Below are 22,500 nucleotides of genomic sequence, written 5' to 3'. Positions count from 1 at the left end.
GAGCTTCATTCTCAAAGTTGCGCCCAAAAGGTTCGTTGATCTCATTGGCCAGTGATAACCATCCGATTTATCAAAAGTGATTTCTTAAGTGCGGCTTTCTTGGGGTTAAGGATTATTTGATACTTCAAGTCGACCCTTCTCGCCCTTCCAATCTAAACATTGCGCCCAAACTGCCCCTTCGGTATTTGGACACATAGTGTGAGATGTGTTTTAATTATATTTGTTAAGAAGTTTTAATCCCTGGGGTTAACGGATAAGAAAGGGCTAATTAAGGGTTCATTAAGAGTTCAATCTCAATTTGGCGCCCAACACCCGTTCTGATCTCATAAGATTGCTTTACCCATCCACCAACTAAATACATCACTGAAGAACGATTTTTCTCTGGGGTTTACGGATAAGAAGGGTCCTAAGGGCTCAGGGGTCTTTAAATACCCCTTGGAAAAATAATTTGATTGAGCTGATGCCCATTCATTTACATGACGGGGGTCTATAGATAGTTACAAAAAACATTAATTGTAACCATTTAAGAAACCATAGTGCCTGGGGTTAATGAATAAGAAAGGACTAGTGAAGGGTTCATGAAGGGTTCAATCTCAATTTGGTGCCCAACACTCATTCTGATCTCATAAGATTGCTTTACCCATCCACTAACTAAATTCATCACTTAAGAACGATTTTTGTCTGGGGTTTATGGATAAGAAGGGTCTTTAGGGTGCAAGGGTCTTCCAAAAGCATCTGGATTACAAATTACAAGCACATTCCGAATGCCTGGTTCCATTGCGTTGTCTTCATCGACAACCGTTTAATGAATGTAGAATACGCTCCGGAGGCGTAGATATAAATTCGGAAATAGATGAGAAAAATATAAATTTGTGGGACATGATTAAAATTTTTCACTTTTTCGAGATCCACTTCTACCAGTACAGGTAGCATTTTCCGGGCCGACCTTGACAATGAGATGATTCGCAAACTGAGAAATCCTCTACACATCCGGTATATGCTTAAAGTTTATATGAACTTTGCCGGTGTATCACCGTACAAATAAACAAATTAAATAAGACCAGAATAATCTCCACTTGTCTTTCGCCACGTCTCCGATGACCAGCGCCAAAAGCTGTAGCTAGGCCCATGTATACAGAAGTGGGATGCTTTGGCAGACAAGACGGTAGTCGAAGTGAAACCGCGCTGCCACCTCAAGGCCTTTCTGGCCTGCAAACGAAATGAATCCAGAAGAGTCGCCTGAAATGGCTGCTAACGTGGACACAGAGACGTCAGCATTTCCACCTTCACAGAATTTAACTGAGAGACCAGAAGTCGAGGGTAAGTTTCTTTTTCCTCTTTACCTTCGCGTCTTTTAGTTTCCATTGCTTTTCTTGCTGCTTGTAATATTAGCATCGCAATACGATCACCGAATCGTTCTTATAGTTATATCCATCGAATTCATGTTCACAAGATGGCGGCACCCTGGGAGTGACAAAAACATAGAAGTTCAACCATTCGTCGAACAGGTCTGTCAGATATTTTCAGGTCATGTTATATTTTCACAGAATGACCTTTGAATCTCGTCTCCTATTTCTTTTACAGATGATAACTGCACTGTTACTGCGCCGGTTCAACCACAGCAATGTATCATCCACGTTATCCTAAATGAAGCAAGCAAAATCATGAAAATGACAGACGAGAAATGGATAACGGTTCGCAAAGCTGCCGAAAGTAGGACAATGACGAAGTTCGCAGAGTCCAAATATCGCCTCGTGATAGACAACCTGCCAGAAACCCCCGATCAACTCGACGGATATCACAGTAAGTGCTATAAAAATTCCACAGCCGTTCCATCTTCAACGCTTGTTGCTAATCAACATGAAGCTGTGCGCACTATGCAGCTGCGTTCAGCAGCAACGTCACCAACACAGTCACGCATTGGCCTTCTTCTGGCTATTTGTCTATACTGTGATAAAGTGTGTAAATCTCTAAGTGATGGGGGGAAGGAGGGCCTCAGAAATTGTCAAACCAAGGAAGCAGAACAGAAAATAAGGGATGCAGCACAGATCCTAAATGAATCTCACGTACTGCAAAAGATAGCTAGTATCGATTTGATCGCAAAAGAGGCGAAGTTTCACCACAGCTGTAGGAATCAGAGACTCAAAGCTGCGCTGAGATCAAAAACGAAGGATTCCAATTTATCAGAAAAGGCAAAACGTGCCTTCGGCGACATTCTTGCCTATGTCAAGGCAAACGTGCTTCTTGGTAGTCGTCCAGAGTATCTCAAATCCATCTACGATCGGTACTTAGACATTTGTGATGAACTCGGCGAGGAGTCTTCCATCAGTAGTACTTCATACCTCGCTGAGCTTCTGCGGAAACATCTTGTTGGAAGGGTGACCGTGTACACTCCTGAGAATAGAAAGTCGGGAGCCATCGTCCACAGCAGCCTTTTAGACTATGCCTCCATCAAGGTTGTCTATGATTTCAAATCATCGCCGGAAGGCCAAGTATTCACGGTGGCATTGTTGTTGAGGATGGCATTGAAACGGATGGAAAAAATACCATTGAATGATCCACTCGATATGGATTCCTTGCTTAGAGGGGAGGGTAAATCCCCCGAACTGGTTGAAACATTCTATAGAGTTTTGTTCGGCGGACCCAACATGGAGGCACATTCTGAATCGGTAAGATGTAGAGCCACGTGTGCAAGCAAAGATGCACTCTTTATTGTTCGCAATGGCAGAGTCATGCCACGAAAACACATCCTGCTCTCTATGTTGATAACATCCCTTACCGGTAGCTGGGAAATACTCAAGGTGCTCAAAAAATTCGGGAATGGCATCAGTTACAGCAAGGAAGAAGAGCTGGAGACAGAATTGGCAAGCGCTATTATAGAGAAGGACAAATGCGCTCCCGATGGCACAGCGCACGGTCTTGTTGTGGGTAACGCTTGGGATAACTACGATGAACTTGCCCACACGCTGTCTGGGTCTGATATGCTCCATGATACAATGCGTATCTTATACCAAAATCATCCACTGCTTGTAGAAGCGATAGAAAATCCAGATCCTCCCATTCGGACTGTTCGTCAGCCCACTGTGACAGCACCAAACGTGACCCCTTCAATGTCATCGGCAGGGTCCAGATAACGAAAAATGAAGAGGAAATTGGTATTGCCACCCGCGGAAATCCCCCCATATCGAAAAAACCGAAGATGGATATGTTCGACTGCATACTCACTGATATCGAGCTTCCGGACCTGACGCAGCATGCCCAGAAACTGGACAAAGTATGGATGATGGGTCACTGTCTCGGAGCGAATGATATGCCGATGTGGTCAGGATTCAACGCTCGATTTCATCAGGATGCGTTGCTGAAGCAAAATGTGTACTATATGCCAAATCTCGACAAAGCACCAACGAAAGAAGACGTCGTCGCCGAAACTATACGTATCGGCAAACGGTGTGCTGAGGAATGCGGTCAGATGTATGCCTTGGTAACTTGTGACTTGGATGTTGCCAAAAAAGCACACAAAATCCAAGTCACTGATCAACCGGAATTCGATGATATGTTTATCATGTTTGGTATGTTCCACATCCAGCTCTGCCATTTTCGATCCATCGGAAAGATGATTGCTGAGTCAGGCGGACCAGAGCTATTGATCGAGTCCGGGGTGCTCGCTTCGAATTCCCTCAGAGGACTTATCGAATGCTACAACTTCAACCGGTGCAAACGCCTCCACCAAATGTTCGCCCTCGCCAGGGAGATCCTGCACTTTCGTCAGTTTCTTTCTGAATACCCGGAAAAAGATCAAGTGCTTGATGAGCTAAAGGTCTTCAAATTCACCACGCCAATGGAGATCGACACAGGATGCGAGAGCGATACGTTTCGTGATGTCTATAGGGCATATGATACAAACCAAACTCTTGAGGGCACTCAGGGACCAACACCTCAGTTCTGGATGATGTATGTGAAGCTTGTCGAACTCTACCGTATCGTTGACCGCGCATGCCGTGAAAATGACGTTGAGCTATTCACCATGGCACTCACTGAGCTGACTGATTTGTTTTCGGCATGAACCGGCAGAACTACATGAGATGGATTGCCAAATACCGCTTGGATCTCATGAATATAGAAATTACGCATCCATGATTGAGGAACATACTGAACGCTGGAGCGTTCTCGGTTAGAAGGACCAATAACGAGTTTGCACGCCTTCCAGTTGACCTCGCATTAGAGCAGACAGTCAATGCAGATGCAGCATCGAGGATGACTGGATTCACATTGGCGACAAACAACTACACTGCGCGCGTTCGTTGGAGTGTCACGAAGGGCAGTCTTGCAGCAATTGCAAGTGAGGCCTTAGCTATGGGCGGACTGGTACATCATAGCGACACTCAAATGGAACTCAGTCCATCGAGAATCAAACGCAACAATGAGGATCTCAAGCGAATCACCTCAAGTATTGTCTCGTCGGTAAATCCATTCGCCATCGATACCGATGCGCCGCTAATCAATATCAGCACAGGGAAGAGTGTCCCGATTGTCATCAAGAATTCTCTGCTCAGTGTACCGCAGGTGTACCGCTCAGTGTATCGAGTTCCTTCAAGAGAGGTCTACCGGAATTCATGATGGATGACTGGGCTGGGGAGCAGTACCTACACATTCTGGAAGGAAGAATCGTTTTCCTCGGTGTCAACGGTAAATGTGCCACGTATTCTGTTGTGAACGGTGGAGTGCAGAAAGAATTAATTCAAGATCTGTTCTGTAATCACCCAGAGGCAGACACGAGATTGTGCTTCCATTTGACAGTGGCTGACCTTGATTGTCAAGATGGCGACATTGTAGTACGTGCCTCGGACACCAACATACCGGTGATTCTCCTTCACCATGTTCATCCATTTACATGTACAATTTGGATGGAAGTTGGGACGTCTGGTAAGGATAATCGACGCTACGTGAACGTTACTAATGTAGCAGCGCAAATCGGTCCGGATGTGTGCGCAGCTCTGCCTGGCCTGCATGCATTCACAGGATGTGACTACACATCAGCATTCGCAAGGAAAGGGAAGAAACGGCCGTATGATATAATGTGTGCCCACGACAAGTTCATTCGGGGTTTTTCATCCCTCGGCTACAAAGAGCCGGACGATGAAATGTTTGCCTCATGCACGGTGCGAAAAAGACCACGACGCTGAACAACTACCCATTCGATGTTGTCAATCGCACGTATAACCGCAAATCGAATTCCATGCGACCGTTCGACAAACTGAAGAGCATCGAAGGCAGCAGCATCCCGGCTTGCTCAGCTGAGTTGCGGCCACATCGTGTAAGGACTGGTTTTGTGGCTACAATGTGGGGCAGTTCCCGCCTGGCTACCATACCGAAATCTCCAACTGCGGGATGGGAAATCGTCGATGGTCACTATCGAGTCATCTGGTTTGATGGACAGAAACTGCCCCAGGTGCTTGTTCCAGAAATACCAGTTGAAATGGACGCTGACGGTGATCCGTCCAGAACGGATGATCTGATGATCGATTCATCATCTGAAGGTGAAGCAAGAAGTGATGAAGATGATGATGACGACAATGATGATGAATGATCATGATAGTGATAATTCTGAAGGGTGAATGAGCCAAAATACCTGAAATGTCAAGCCTGTTTAGGTGGGCCGAGATCCTCAAAGTAATTTTTACTTTGTAATGGTCAGTAATTTTGATTCGTTATAGTCTCTGATATGTAGCACGTTTAGTTTTTGATAACCAATCATATTATTCGTATAGCTGGCTCTGATTCAGAGAACAGTTCAGAAGTGGAGTCGAGACACGCTCCACCTTGTTTGTTAAAAAAATGCATCTGTTCGTGTACCAGACGTAAAGATGCATCTGTTCGTGTACCAGACGTAGACCCATCTTCGAGCACATTCGACAGATTTCTTATATCATTCTGTGTTTACGGCATTGTCATGTCATCTCCCTCTGACTGTTAGCACAGGGACGATTATCTTGTAGTAACCTAATAAAACTCATAATGACAGTGACAGTGCATCGTATCGTCACCCTCTTCACTTTCAATTTCCTTATGCTATGTTCATTTTTCGACCCCCAATGTGTTGAATTGTCCCCCGGTTATCACAACATGGTCCGTCAGTGTATATATCAAATCGATTTCACTGAGAATGTTGTTTGTTCATCTTGCCTTTATATCACTTGCGTTTGATGATCATCGTGCTACATATTGTTACGCTTGTGGAAATTCGCAAACCACCATTCAGGTTCCCCAGAGATCAGTTATTTCGATAAGTGTGTGTTCCAGGTTAGATTTCCCCAACGATGTATAAAGGGATTTATTCGTGTGCCGGGCTGTGAATCTTTGAGTTAGCGGTTATTCTGTTCTATCTTTTATTTCAAACAAACAACATCTCTACAGCCATGCCACCACCACCACAACGCCACAAAGTCTACAACCACGGCATCTCCACAAACATAACCAGAAGAACGACCCTCCTCTACAAACAAAAAGAACAACTCGACAACTCCTGCCCCGATATTCTGCGACAAAACAGGATTGACGGTTGGGGCGGGTCCCTCAGAACGGCGTAAACGAGGATGGCGGTTACTAAAAAGATGCAAGCCTGATCACTCCTCGGATTTCCCCCCGCGCGCCGGGAAGGGAGGGGCGAACGCCCCGGACCCGATAAAAAGCCGCGTTGGGACGCCGAGAAAGCAGTTGAGAGTTGGTTGTGACGCCGAGAAGTGAGTCAGTTGGTGGTGAAGCTGGCGATCAGTCGGTTGGCGGTTGGAGAGCAGTCGGTGGGTGGAGTTGAGTTCGTTGGAGTCGTCGGGAAGGCTGCCGTGGAAAGTCGAGCACGCTGCCAGGCCCTTGACCAACCAAGTCGGGGAGACGGCCGTGGAAAGTCGGGCACGCTGTCAGACCGTGGACCAACCAAGCCATTACAACCGCTGCCGTGTTGGCAACGAGCCAGCGAGAAACAAATACCCAGGGTCGCCGAACAAAAGCCCATTGAGTCGCCACCAGAGCAGTGAGGTAACCTGCCTGGCCTCTCAGAGCTTTTCGGTCATCCCGGTTCCGAGGAATATTAAAGGCTTACGAGCCTGTGTCTTCTCTTTCTTGGGTTTTTGTATGAAAGTCTGTGGCGCCTTGTTTATAAGTAGAATTGTGAGTAAGTACAAGCTTGTACATTCCGAATAGAACTCGGCTGTAGGCTTTTGCTCGTGTCTTGTCCCCATATCCCCCCATTCATTGACTGCTTACGTGTCGAGTGTGGAAATAAATGCCCCCATTGTTGAACGTGAACCTGCTCGGTGCGTCCGTTTCCTCACATTGACTGCCATGGTGCGTTCGGGGAATTAACTGGCTATTAAGGCCGATAAAAGTGATCATTTGGTCCGACGGGATTTGGCGATTTATAACCGCTCGGCTTCGCACACGGAATGAGCTGCTTAAGCGGTTCGTTTTCGTGCAGGTCCCGTCGAGGTATAGACTCCTGGTATTTCTGTCCGCGCGAATAATTAGGTACATCGATAATTCGGCGATCGACCCTGTAGCGCGTGGTCAGAATAATTGGCTAGTTTATGATGCGTTAAGGCATCCGTGACTGGAGTTCGGTGTTGGTCCGGAAAGTCACGATTTGGCTAGAACGGTCGTCTGCACGCCGAACGCGGCGGGAAACCACAACAATATATTACAATACACATTAGAATCTATATAGACTACACCCGCGTCATCGCTTTTTTTTCATTATCTCAATGTGCCCTCTGCCTCTCGTGTTTCCTTCTCCGGCTATGTGAAGACCCTTGCACCCTTAAGACCCTTCTTATCCGTAAACCCCAGACAAAAATCGTTCTTAAGTGATGAATTTAGTTAGTGGGTGGGTGAAGCAATCTTATGAGATCAGAACGGGTGTTGGGCGCCAAATTGAGATTGAACCCTTAATGAACCCTTAATTAGCCCTTTATTATTCATTAACCCCAGGCACTATGGTTTCTTAAGTGGTTGTAATTTGTGTTTTTTTTTTGTAACTATCTATAGACCCCCATCATGTAAATGAATGGGCAGCAGCTCAATCAAATTATTTTTCCAAGGGGTATTTAAAGACCCCTGAGCCCTTAAGACCCTTGTTATCTGTAAACCCCAGACAAAAATAGTTCTTCAGTGATGAATTTAGTTGGTGAATGGGTAAAGCAATCTTATGAGATCAGAACGGGTTTTGGGCACCAAATTGAGATTGAACTCTTAATGAACCATTAATTAGCCCTTTCTTATCCATCAACCCCAGGGATTAAAACTTCTTAACAAATGTAATTAAAACACATCTCACACTATGCGTCCAAATACCGAAGGGGAAGTTTGGGCGCGATGTTGAGATTGGAAGGGCTAGAAGGGTCTATTTGAAGGATCAAATAATCCTTCACCCCGAGAAAGCCGCACTTAAGAAATCATTTTTTGTAAATCGGATGGTCTTCACTGGCCAATGAGATCAACAAACCTTTTGGGCACAACTTTGAGAATGAAACTCAGCCAGCTCTCCTACTAAGCCGGTCTCGCTTGCGTTGTAAGCCTCGCGGTGCGGTTCGTGTGCGAGTAACGTCACCGGGGATCTCGCAGCACGAAATCCGGGTGAGAAACGCACGGCTCACATGGTGGATGGCTCGAAAGCGAGCGCATGGTGTGATCGACGGGGTGACGTTACGCTCCCATGTATCGCCCAAAAGGAAGGACCGTGCGAACTCTAGACCGCCGCCCTGGCAAAGCAAGGTTCGGAGGCAAAGTACACGATGTACACGAGTACACATAACAATGCCCAGCCGGGATGTAGCGAACATCCTCGTCCCCGGGCAAAGAAGCACTAGTTTAGGGGATGGGGTTAGCGGAGATAGACCGGCCTCATGGGGGCATGAGCCATCCTCCTGGTGAAATGAGTTAGAGAAAATGTTAGGTTGCATTTAGAAATGGATTTTGGGAGACACAGACAGACAGGGAACGTGTCGTGGGGACGTAGCTTAGCAATATAATTAAAAGGAACGTGCATCTGAAAAAGGGATGACGGGGAGCACGAGCTAGTTAGGGGGACGTAGCTAGTGGAGGGCCAGTGTCAGTGTTGGTGTGGAAAAAGTAAAATGAAAGCAACTTGATGAGTGAATGTGGGACAGCGGGCCCAAGTGCGAATGGAGTGAATGTGGAATGCATGGTGCGAATGAATGATTGGGGGGAGGAGTGAATCCCACCCAAGGGAACCCAGGGTCAGTGTAATGTTAGTTAGTGGGTTAGTTAAATTTACCAAAAGGAGGTCGTTTTGTTGTTGGTGTTGGAAGAAGGCACGATACCTCTTTGAAGGGTGCAGGAGTCCATTGACCGGCTGGGAGCGTGGCTGTGGAAAGGTGAGTACTGAGTAGAGGGCACCCAGGGCACAGAGAAGTCGGCCAGAGTAGGGCATGGATAGTGGATAGTGATAGGTAGTGTATCCAAGTGACCGGGATAGTGAAATGAGCACGGGCGACCCTCGGATTGGGACTCGCCACCAAGCCTACACCAGAAATGCCACGTGGGCATCGACGGGGGAGTAGCCAGGAAGGGCACTCCCCACGTTCATAGGGAGTAGGTAGGTTCGGAGACAGCCTCAGGGCCTGGGGGTGCCATAGTTTGAGTTCGGCAGATGGGAATCCTTGCCAATTGAGCCACGCTGCTCAGCCACGAAATTGTGCAAGGGCACGAGAGAAAATGTGCGGGCCAGATTAATAACGAACACTAACACAGGCGACGGGAATCATGGTTTCTAGAACCAATAGTTTAAAGAGACAGGCGTGTTGAAAAGCCCTGGGGATAGATTAACGTTCAATAAATGCTAGGATAGGTAGGAAACGTGGACCCCTTCGCACCATCCATCCATTCACTGCCCGTAGGCCATTGGGCCCACCCTGGGAGATTGCTGAAATCTGTGGAGGCTATTCTGAGGCTCCATTGGGCCTTGAGACAGATCCATCTGTCTTCCTTATTCCCCTCAATAAGGATCTTAGGGGTAGGGAGTAGGCAGGTAGGATAGGTTAGCCAGACAAGGACAGTAGGAGCGTTAGGACACTTGGAATAATAAAGGGGGGGGGAATAATAAAAGGAAAAAAAGGGGGGAGTCTAAATGTTGTTGTTGCAAACTAAGGGAGTGGATATGGACAAAGACAGGCAAAGGCGATAGGTTGGGGGGAGACAGTAGGCTAGGTCTGAGCCCGTTTTCGGAGCGGCCGGCACCACGCACTCCCTTCAGATCCTCACGGACCAGACCAGACGCTGGCCAGCTTCATATGCCAGCCTGTTTGTGCTGCATCTGCCTGTCTGCATTCGCATTGCCATGCCTTGTTTGCCTGCCTTTGCCTTGACCACATGCCTGCCTAGCCCTTGTTTGCATTTCCCCTGTGTCAACCATCTCCACCATGGGCACCAGGACCATCTCCTCAAGTTTTGCAAGGACTGCCCTGCAGGCAGCCACACCACGGGGACTGCATTTGACCTGCCAAATGATGACTTTGCTGTGCCTTTTCCCCACAGATCACAGGTCCTGGGCAATGGTTCGTGTAAATAGTAGGAAATGTATATAATCTTTAAAACCCCACCTGTTTGTTTGTGTTAGCGTCGGCAATATTATTTAAGTTGTCTGAGTGAGTCTGTTAGTTTTGTTACGCAGCGCACTATGTTATTTATTTTTGGGACATGTATACAAATTTCGCACTCAGGGATCCGTAGGTAACATGTACTAGGGGAAAAAAACCTACACCTGCATGGCACAAGAAAATTTACGACTCGGGACGAGTCTATAAAAAAGGGGGGGGGGAAGATGTATGAATCTGGAAACCATTCGCATTCACACCTACAGCAGTCCCATCGTTCAGTTATCTCGTTAAGTATATGTGGATAGTTAGAATCCCTCCCCAATGTCTAATGGGTTAATTTCATGTGTGCGCTGCGGGTTTCTTTTATAGTCAAGTTTTTCACATCATTAAATCCACCAACGCCAACAAAACCCTCACACCACTTCTCCTCCCACTCTGCGGGCGAACAAGCGCTTCACTTCGCACTGCGGCGCCATAACGCACGTGTTTCTGACTGCGGACGTGGGTTGAGCCCCCTCGCCTCGGAGCTCTGACTCCGCCCCATCAAAGAATGTCTTCCCTCTCGACACTGGGGAAGGCAAAAGAGCCTCTCTCGGGGGAGGAGCACCGAGATGCCGACACGCTCCTCCTCCAATCGCGGCTGGCCACCACTACACCCGAAAACTCCCCGTCCAATCCGGAGGTGAGTTACCCGAGAGCGGATCCCTCCACCCCACACGGGGGAGGGATAAGAAGCATCGCGAGCTGTATCCGGAGGGTCCTTGGTTCCTTGGAGGTTGTTCATTGCTTCTGGTCTGCTGGGCTCTCCTGGTCATCGGTCATTGGTCATCGTTCGTGGCTGGCCGGGTCGTTCGTAGGATCCTGGCTGCGCTCGTTGGATTCTGGTTCGTGGGTTTGAGTCCCACCGTGGTGCGTTGCGTTGGAGCGCTCGAGCTGTTCCTGACCAGACTGTTCCTGGGGATCCCTGTTCCCGTCCACGTACTCCGAGCTCCACAAGCACGAGGTGGCCAGGTACCTGACCAGACTCTGATCCCCAGCTTGCCTATCCTCTGCGGCTGGAGGGTCCGATAAAGGCCAGCCGGCTCCATTTCTTTTTGGGTGTGTGTGGCACCAGTCTGTAAGTAAAATTGTTAAGTGATTGCCATTGTACATTTGCCTACATTTATAATCGTGATTAAGTCTGCTCTGTGTTTCCCTCCCTATTGCCTATTGTAAAAAAATAACTGTGAAATGTTCCAGTTCGTTGTCTGTGCTTTTTCATTGACCCAGTATGGTTCGGGCTTGAGTTTTCGGGAGGTCGATTGTGCCGTAAATTGTCATTTGGGCCGGCGCGGCTTTGCTAATTCCCGCTCGGTTACACCGGATCCGAGTCGGTAACAGCGACTCAGTTCGGACAAAGCCGGCCGAGGGTGTGCTTTCCCCGGTAGCGAGACTGCGCGGCTCCTTAGGTAAATTGGAATCAGACAAAAAGACCCGAACCGCACGGTCGAAATATTGGCGTTCACGGTCCATAAAGCGACCCGTCGACTTCGGAGTTATCCGGAGTGACGACCTTCAATTCCGGGTGGTTGGGTGGAGACGGCCCAACTGCTCCATCTCGCGGTCGTTCCTCGCCCCCGAACCCGGCACCACAACAATACATCCAGAAGTTCTCACATAAAATAAGCCTGATTTAATAAGTGAGTAACAAAGCCTACAATTTCCAATCCGTTAAAGACGGGTATCCTGCTAGTAATATGACATTATAAGTATACATAACAGTATGCTTATGAACATTTTATTCGTTGTATTGTTTAAAATCAGACTACAACGACTCCCACCATTTTTGAGAAGACAATAGAACACCTCTTCGTCTCGCTTGCTCCACTTGCCGAGCAGTTCGGCGAGCACCTTGCAAAGCGTTTGATACGGAACGACTGGCTTGGAAAGCGAAGCAAGCTGCTTGCTATCTCTCTCAGTTGCCAAGCAGCTGGCTTTTGGGGTTGGCAAGCCAGCCGTTCCTTCTCAACTGTTTGGGACAGAGTGCTTTCTTGAGTGCTTAAGACACTTGGCGAGCGCTCCACAAGAAGCTTGAGAACTGAACACACTCCCTGAATTGAGCCTGGGAATGTAAAAGATGATATCGTGAAGGAGAATGTGCGAAGAGGAAGAAGCTGGCCATATTTGTTTCATGGCGTGCTGCCGTTGAACTGTATGAAACACTGGAAAGATCATGTGTGGTGCGATTTTGTCGCCGCCAAGCGCCATCTTGGTAGGCCCACTGTAGCAGATATATCTCGACTCGCTCGATAAATTCGCGGGAGATCTTGAATATTGAATGTTAATTTTGAATTGAAAGTCAAAGTCGATGTGAACACTTTTTCACGTTAACATGACGCAACGCGGGACGCAGTGAATCAATCATTGGGATTAGCAACATGGCGGCGTGTACGTGTCGAAGGGGTTGTGAGGTGGCGACACAATGGTGTGTGCAATGTGAAGAGCCATAATCCTTCCAGTGCTGCATTGATGTGTTTAAGAATGACCACACTGTGGTCCCAACCTGCGACAAAATCCTGCATTCTGTCATAAGTTCGATAATACACGGGATTATTTCAACGTATTTTTCTGTGATTATTAAAATGTATTTTTCTTCTTTTAAAAAATTATGTTTATCTTTAAGATTATTAACAAGGAGATATTTACGCAAAAACAGACAAAATGTGTGTTTACGTCACTGAACTGAAAATATATTCGTTTCAGTGGTTTTCGCCTGTTTTTGACGATTTGGGGCACGGCACTGCCTTGTACCACACTACCATGGCCGCCATGTCATGAGCAAAATAATTAGTAAATTTTGAATTTTAGAAAGTAAAGTTTACAAAATATCGAAATTGGGTGTAGGAGAGGCAGTTGCTTCATCGTGTGTTTTTTGTGCAACGGAACTCGTTTAAAAAAAATGTAATTGAATACACGTCGCCTAATTGTGAAACTAGGTGTTCAATCCATGTATGATTTAAGTAAAATATGATGTCGTCATATTGGCCGAGTGATCGTGACCATGGATACAAAACTAAAGGGATTTTGACGTCATTTGAGGTCGTGACGGGTCATAATGCTCCTTGTATTTGGGTCTGGGTTATTTTACTTCTTTCATCCAAGCTCAAAAATAATAAAACATAAAAAGCGAAACATTGAGTTGTTTACGGTGAATACACGAAAAGTTGCACTGATGCACCGCTCGAGCTGTCGTTCGTCCGCCACGTGGGGCCACAAACAGAATCCCCCTCCCCCCCTCCCCTGTCACGCGCATATCGCGTCACGACGAGCTCTTTGCACCTTCCGCTTGTTCGTAATAGTCCGCGCATTAAAACCCTTTGTCTTGCACTTCATCATAAATATTTCTTTGAAAAAGTCGAAGTGTTCCTCAGTTTATACGAAAAAACACTGCAGGGAAGATCTTTAGTCCGATGGGGAAAGGGCAGTTTTGAGGGACGTGAGACGGATCACCGCTCTGCCCATGGCGGAGTAACACGTCGTGAGGTTACCCGAGTTCCCGTCTCAGGTTGTACTCTATCTATTTTACTCTGGTTATCTCTTCCCCTTTGAACACCTTCCACCGACACAATCGTTGTCCAGCGCACAGCGGATACCCTCTGTGTGTGGGGCGTCATGCCGTCTGTGATGGACAAGGGAGGTGAGCTGCTGAGGTGTGGACGGGCTGGTGGTGGGACAAAGAGCTTCACTGGTGGAGATGCCAACGGACACCTGTCTGAAGAGAGCAGCTCCAGTGATGAGGAAAGAGGAGGTGAGGAACCTTATTGCTCCCAACTCTCGAAATGGCGCTTTTGATTGCATCCCCCTCGTACTTTTCTCTTATTTTGCTTCCTTCCTCATCTATCCCCTCCCCCCCTCCCCCCACAACCAATCCCTCCCTTTCCCAACAAGCCCTCCCCAACCAACTCCTCACCCACCTCCCCAACCAACCCCTCACCTCCTCCTCAACCAACCCCTCACCCCCTCCCCAACCAACCCCTCACCCCCTCCCCAACCAACTCCTCGCCCCTCCCCAACCAACTCCTCGCCCCTCCCCCAACCAACTCCTCGCCCCTCCCCAACCAACTCCTCGCCCCTCCCCCAACCAACTCCTCGCCCCTCCCCCAACCAACTCCTCGCCCCCTCCCCAAGCAACTCCTCGCCCCTCCCCCAAGCAACTCCTCGCCCCTCCCCAAGCAACTCCTCGCCCCCTCCCCAAGCAACTCCTCGCCCCCTCCCCCAAGCAACTCCTCGCCCCCTCCCCAAGCAACTCCTCGCCCCCTCCCCAAGCAACTCCTCGCCCCCTCCCCAAGCAACTCCTCGCCCCTCCCCAAGCAACTCCTCGCCCCTCCCCCAAGCAACTCCTCGCCCCTCCCCAAGCAACTCCTCGCCCCCTCCCCCAAGCAACTCCTCGCCCCCTCCCCCAAGCAACTCCTCGCCCCCTCCCCAAGCAACTCCTCGCCCCTCCCCCAAGCAACTCCTCGCCCCTCCCCAAGCAACTCCTCGCCCCTCCCCCAAGCAACTCCTCGCCCCTCCCCCAAGCAACTCCTCGCCCCCTCCCCCAAGCAACTCCTCGCCCCCTCCCCCAAGCAACTCCTCGCCCCTCCCCCAAGCAACTCCTCGCCCCCTCCCCCAAGCAACTCCTCGCCCCCTCCCCAAGCAACTCCTCGCCCCTCCCCCAAGCAACTCCTCGCCCCCTCCCCAAGCAACTCCTCGCCCCTCCCCCAAGCAACTCCTCGCCCCCTCCCCCAAGCAAATCCTCACTCTTCCCACCATCACCATCCTCCCACCACCAACCGCCTCCACCACTAACACTCTCCCCCATCACCATCACCATCACCATCCCCATCACTCAAGCCCCTCCCCCACCAACTCTCCCCGGCCGACACCACCATCGCAGACACTACCTGTCACCACTACAACTTCATCTACTTGCTAATTTGATACATTTGGGGTGAAGCGTAAATAATTATATATTAGGTTTATTTTGAGAGCTTTATTCATTCGAGTCGTTTGCAGGTCACATTTTGAGGAACATTGATACTGGAGTCACCTTTGTATGCATTCAGAAGTTGGCAATTTACTGATGTCATGAACCCCCTCACTTGATATATGCATGCCAATGTAATAAGTTGGGGGACAATTGTCTGCCTTTGACTGTCATTATTTTCCTTTCTCATCTGAAATCATTATTTTCATTCGTGAGTCTTGTACTGTACTTGTTTAGCCACCCACTCCCTCTGGGAGTGAAATGTGGTGTCAATATCCTCTCCCTCCAGTAGGGCTCAGTGGTTATTACATTTGCACGATTGCACTTGAACAGGACAAATTGCAAGAGGTTGTTGGTGGGGGGTGGGGAGAGGTGTTATTTCATCTCATGACCTGGCTCCTATTTGGGATGATACATTCCATGTACCGTGAGCGTGTGTGCAACATTTGGTGTTGATCGGCCAAGCCATTTTTGATTCTATAAGGTTCATACGTGTGTGTATAAAATAAAATAAACAAATACTTATACACATACACACATACACACATACACACACACACACACACACACACACACACACACACACACATACACACATACACACATACACACACACACACTGCCTGTGACTGGTGAGGCCAGATTGTATTTGGTCCCAACAAGTGCCATCTGCCACATGGACACATTGTGTTATGTCTACCAATCACAACTAGTAAACCACCATTGTTGTTATGAAGCAGTTGTGGAATGTACCAATGGAAACTCCGAAATTCTCCGAACTTCGACCAATGCTGTGATGACCTCATCACGACGGCGTCACGCCTCCATACTCAGAAGGGCACCTAGCAGTTCATGAGTGCAAAGTAAATTACTGTCACCAAGCAAATGAAAAGTGAAGCCACTGACATGGTTTCACCCTTGTTGGGGTTCATCAGGGCAACATATTGTTGCGGAGCCGGGTATCGGCTGCGAGCACGACCGCGAGGTGGAGCAGTAGGGTCGACTCTACCGAACACCCGGAATCTAGATCGTACCTTTCGGAAAACTCCGAGGGTACGGGTCCCTTACCGGACCGTGAATCGTCAATAATTCCACCACGTGATGCAGGGTTATTTTCCAATCTTCAAAATACCTAGACATCCACGCGGCAAGCTGCCGGGTATTCACACCCTCGACGGCACTCGTACGAGTCGAGCCGTTCGCGTGCCCGACCCGTGCGCAACCTGAGCGGATGGTTGCCGAAGTCCTGTCGGTCCAAATGTGCATTTACAGCGGCAACAGCCTTTGTAATTCACCAACACGCGCCATGCTAAGCCAATGGAAGAAATACAGAAACGAACTGATAAATTTAACAAATGGGGTATTTATTCACAGTAATCGGGGAAACGAGGGAAGCACGTAAGGGCAGGGTTATCACGACTAATAGAGAATGCAAATTTACACACACACGCACTGAAACAATTCGTACTTACAGACGGGCCTACACACAGACGCACACCCAAAAGAAATGGACCCAAAATGGTCTTTATTATCCCTTTAGCTCGGAGGGAAGTCGAGCTGAGGGACGAGAACGTGGCAGGCTGCCTGGCCGCGAGCGCGTGGCTCGATGTCCGTACCTTCCTGGAGCACCAGTCAGTCAAGAACGGACCAGGGCAGCCAGACGCAGACCACGCCAGCCACGAGACGAGCCGAGAACCAGAGCACACCAGCAACGAGATGCCTTTCGCCCAGCCTCGAGAGATGCGTTTTTTAACGGGCACAAATTCTTACTCTCCCCGCTCGAGCAGATCCCACTCGATTATTTGCTCTCCGTTCCTTTTGTCGCTCTCGGGCGCGGTCCGCTCAGGCGTGGCCTGCTCTCATTGGGTGGGACACGATACATGCCCTTATTTGGCATGCAGCCAAGCGAACCGGTTCATGACCATATTTGGGAATGGAATTCCATCCCCGCCGAATTCCGAACACACCCACATACCAGCGAGTGTGCGAAGAATGCCGGGAGCAGAGGGTTGTCGCTGTGAGAGCGAAGATGGCGTTGTTGTTGTAGTTGTAGATGTAGTAGCCGTAGTTGTTGTGAGTGATGTAAAAATCCTAACTATCAAAATAACTCACAGCGCATGTACATTTATTCACCCATTAAACGAGGGACGGGGACCCTAACTAAAAACACATAGTTACCGATATAACTGTTCTATAGGACCTGTATGTTGAGTGATCGTGGCTTCCAGATTCGTAACAACATCACTTTCAACCACTTGCTGACTTTTGAAGCCTTTTAGGCTCATATGCTTGCTATTGATGCTCCACTGATTGTGACTGGTGAGGCTGAAAAGGCAGCAAGTTTCTGCCCTGCCTTGAGCATGATACTCCTTCACCTCCCTCTGTCCTCAGCCAACTCTCTCCACGCTACAACCACCCCTACCTTCCAGATATCCCTCCTCACACAATCCTCCCATGTCAACCATGGTCTACCTCTTTTCCTCCTATCTTGCTCCCTCAACCTATCCACTCTCTGCCATTCTCTCTTCCCCCATCCGTGCCAAGTGTCGAGCACATCTCAGCCGGAATTTCACCAACCTCCCCGTCATGCTCATCTGCACACCACTCTCCTTCCTCAGTTCATCCATCCTCTTCCTATCCACCTACTTCACTCCCTCAATCCTCCTAACCCAGTTGTTCTCGCAAACCTGCAGCCTCTGTTGTTTTTTCTGTCAGTGCCACCGTAAAGGTAGGCTGTCATTACACACGACATCAGAACCTTCCCTTTCAATTTTCTTGATATCTTTCTGTCTACCATTACTCTCTCCACCCTCCTGAACGCATTTGCACCCACCTGAGTCCTCCTCCGCAAATCTGCCTCGGACTTGCCATCCCCGGTCACTGTTCCTCCCAGATACTCAAACCTATTTCTCTGTCTGATCTCCTTCCCCTCTAACCTGATATTCTTTTATTTTCTCTGCTACCCAACCAACATCACCTCGGTCTTCTCCATACTCTTCTTCAGCCCATGCTTCCCAAATGCCTCCTTTAACTCCCCCAGTGCTTCCTGCATCTCCCGCCAACTCTCCACCACACCAGCCAGATCATCCGCATACAACATCCTCCCCATGCTGCACCCTAAGCTCACCGACCTGCTTAACAGCTCCATCACCATGATAAACATGAGTGGGCTGAGAGCGCTTCCCTGCCTCAAACTGATGTTCATGCTGAACTCCTTAGACATTCCAGGACCAACCAAAACTCTCCCCTTCGTTACCTTGTACATCCCTTCCACCAACCTGACGTCTGCTTCCGGCACTCCCATCCATCTCGGTGTCGCCATCACCATCTCTCTCGGGACAGTGTCGAAGGCCTTCTCCAGGTCCACAAATCCCAATGCTATTTCACCTTTCACCTCCAACCTCTTCTCCACCAGCTGTCTCAGTACGAACATCCCGTCTGTTGTCCCCCCACCCTTTCTAAACCTCTGAAGCTCTTCTCTGATCTCCATCTCCACACTCTTCCTTATCCTCCCATCCAAAATCCTCTTCAGCACCTTCATTACATGACTTCGGAGAGTAATGCCCCTGTACTTCCCCGGATCTTGAACATTGCCCTTCCCCTTCCATATCGGTTCGATTAACCCTGTCCTCCAAATCCTCTGTAATTGAACCCTCTCTCATACATATATTCAACAGCCTCTTCTTCCAGCTCATTGCGACTTCTTCCGCTGAAATTATCATCTCCGTACACACCTCACCAATGTCTGGCGCTCTTCCCTTCTTCATCCTTTCCAATGCCGTCCACACTTCCTCCTTTGTGATCTCCTCCAACTCCACTTTCCCCTCTGCATAACATGGTAGCTCCAGCTTGCCATTGCTTCCTTCCCAGTTCAACAACTCGTTGAAATACCATTCCCACACCTTCATTACTGCCCCCTCTCTGTCACGAGCCTCCAGCCATCATCCTTAATCACTGCTACCCCCCCCCTTCCTTCTTGTCCTGACCATCCTCGTCTCTGTCACGAGCCAATTTATATATCATTTTCCTCCCTTCAAATGTATAGTTGGTGAAATGGAAAACTCCGAAATTCATTATTGTGAATTGTCGCATTGTCACCACTTGTACACCTCCTCTTCCACTTCATTCCTCACTTTCTCTACAGCTCTCCTTGCTGCTTTCTCCTGCCCAAGCAGGTGCAGCAACCCCACATCCGGCTGCCTCTCCCTATCCTTGATCTTCTCTCTCCTCTTCCAAACCTTCTTTTCATCAACTGCCTTCGCTACCTCCTCCGTCCACCATACCTGGTTTCTAGCCCTCGATGATGCACCCTTTCTCGACGTCCTTCCACACAATACTTCTGCAATACCCCGAAACACTTCTCAATACTTCTTCCACTCCTCCAAACCTTCCGTAGTTTCGTTAAGTTGCTCTTACCTCACCGTGTACTCCATGAGGATGTTTCCCCTACACTTCCCCCACCTAATAATCTTCCGACCCCTGCTCTCAACCTTAAACTTTATCTTAATGCAAGTTTTCAGGCTGCTAGATTTCATGGTTTTGGAGTTATGGAGGACACGCACGCACGCACGCACGCACACACACACGTGCTTGGCCAATATCGGCAACTTTTCGGTAAATGGTTGATTGGAATCGTTGTGATTACCAACAACAGTATGTACTGTATACAACCCAAAAACCTTGAGTAGCTTTCACCCTTGATTTGGTGGAATTTCAATGAACAAATATTTAAAAACAACATTGCAATATGGACTGGACCTTTCAAAGAGATGTGCTGCCAATCGTCATGTGACAGGTGGAAAAAATTTGCTTCTGCAACTTAGAGAAAACATTAATATGGCAAACGGCTCAGAAATCGGGTATGATCAAATGTATTTCGCTTTGAAACTCAAAAATAAAAGAAATCCTATAAGCTTTGTAAAGCACTGCACAAAGTCAAATAAAACAAACAATTTAGAATTACATGTACCTCTACCTTGTAGCAACTGCCGACTGGACATCCCGATCGGGACACAAACTGTAGGGCGCTCGGCAAGTGGCTAAGCACTCAAGCAAGCACTCCAATTAAATGTTTATTTTTTTGTTGTTGTTATTGTATACACTGTCGAGGCTTGAATGAAAGCTAACAAGCTAACACACAGAAACGCACAAGGGGAGCAGGAGACAAGAGGGGTGGGAGAGGGAAGGAAAAAAAGTGGGGAACAGAGATATGAGGAGATCTGTGGAAGGGAGAGGGATGAGACGGGGTACAAGGGACTTTCACGAAGGAAAGCAGGGAATTTGAAGGAGGGGGGTTTTATTTGGGGTGGATTAGCGGAGGTAGAAAAAATTGTGGTTTTGGATGGGTGAAGATAAGAGATGGTGGTGAACAGCTGTTTTGAAGACCTGGAGGGAAGAGTGGGATTGAAGTGTGTGTGCCGTTGATTATCTTCGTTGATTCTGGTTTCAGAAGGTTGAACAGAGCACTCCAAGGAGTCACATTTTCCAAATTTTGTTTCGGTGAAGGATCCTGATTCATGGCCCCAGTTGTGAAGTTGTGTTGTTTTCCGAGGGCTCTTTTCAGGATCATCACTGAGCCCTGGACAGGCTGCAACCGTAGTTCGTTTGTGGTAATGCTCCCAGGGATGGCTTGTAAGTTCTTTATCATTCCCGTTGCTCCAATTATCACTTGTACAATTTTGGCACTTTGTTCTTGAAGTGTTGATGTTTGGTAATTTTCTTGATTTTTCTGCATTATTTACACCAAAATTACTGGGTACTGAAACGTCAATTGACACTGCCTTCTTTTCCTTTTTGTATCAGAGTGTTATGTCCGCTCGCAATGCTTTGTTTTCTATGTTCACGCTGGTTGGGATCATCAGGTTGTATATGAGCATTATGTCCTTGTTTTCACTGAATGCTTTTGGTTCATGTTTCCATGAGTTTTGTGGAACTGGGATATTGAAATCGATGCAGATGTGCTCAACATACCTTGTTGTGCCTTTGTGTGTACAGCTGTTTTGACATGAGTTATTTATTTATTTATTTATTTTTTTTTTTTTTACATCCCAATAGGAGGTGGCTCATGCTTTCTGTTTCTACCTTGCAGAACCTACACTTGTCTGATTGGCTCAGTTCTGCCATTTTTTTTTTTAAGCTGTTCGTGTAGTGGCTTTGATTTTGGGAATTTATAACAATTCATTCTCTCCCAATTGAGCTGACCTCCTCTTTGCCATTCCAATGATCCTTCTTTGTCTATCTCCAATCTCTTCAACTCTTGTATTTATTTCCCGGCTCTTTTGTCTTTTTCTCCCAGTTGTCAATACATCTGTTGGGATTTTGTCTTGTATTTTTCTTTTCTCTTTTTTTTTTTTGCAATTGTTAACCTCCGCCATCGAAGATCGGAGGTTACTGTTTTCACCCCTTCCTGTTTGTTTGTTTGTTTGTTTGTGAACAGTATTACGGAAAAAACTCCTCGACGGATTTCGGCGAAACTTGGTGGGGGGATTAGGTATGGTCCAAGGATCATGCCATTAGATTTTGCACTTGGTCCAAAATCCAATATGGCCACTCTGGCGGCCATTTTGAAAAGATTTGAATTTTTTTTTTTTGCATTTCTACATGTTTTTAGTGATTTCCACCCCTCCCCCAAAAAAAAAATTGTTGGAGAAAAAAAAATTTGCACCTTTTTTTTTTTCAACAAAATTTCGATTTTTTTTTTTTTTTTTTTTTGCATTTCTACATGTTTTAAGTGATTTCCAACAAAAAACATGCCAAAATTATAATTGCGGCTGATTTTGGAACTTCAGGTGGATATACCCACGTAAAATCAATTTCTGTCTCAAGGAATCTAGTTATGACGAATGAATTGAGTGTAAAATGTAAAGGTAAAAGGGAAAGTTGCAAACT

The 22,500-nt window shown here is 47.6% G+C and overlaps 1 protein-coding gene across 8 annotated transcripts in view; it reads left to right on the top strand.

Moving 5' to 3' along the window:
• Positions 1 to 13,888: 13,888 nt before the first annotated feature.
• Positions 13,889 to 22,500, top strand: part of LOC147023108 (REST corepressor 3-like) — a 110,227-nt gene continuing 101,615 nt past the window's right edge. For 3 of the 8 annotated variants that reach the window (XM_085888172.1, XM_085888170.1, XM_085888169.1), the window contains exon 1: positions 13,891 to 14,394. In XM_085888172.1, the coding sequence (XP_085744298.1) occupies positions 14,259 to 14,394 (136 nt within the window). In that variant the 5' untranslated portion in view covers positions 13,891 to 14,258. Of the gene's footprint in view, positions 14,395 to 22,500 lie in introns of all 8 variants that reach the window. The other 5 variants (XM_085888173.1, XM_085888171.1, XM_085888174.1 and 2 more) reach the window with 3 other exon arrangements.

The sequence above is a fragment of the Eptatretus burgeri genome, chromosome 7 (genome assembly GCF_056783735.1).
Source record: "Eptatretus burgeri isolate ZD-2024b chromosome 7, Ebu_testis_v1, whole genome shotgun sequence".
NCBI classification, from domain to species: Eukaryota; Metazoa; Chordata; class Myxini; order Myxiniformes; family Myxinidae; genus Eptatretus; species Eptatretus burgeri.
Note: the sequence above shows the minus strand (reverse complement) of the source record. Positions and strands in the feature narration are given on the sequence as shown.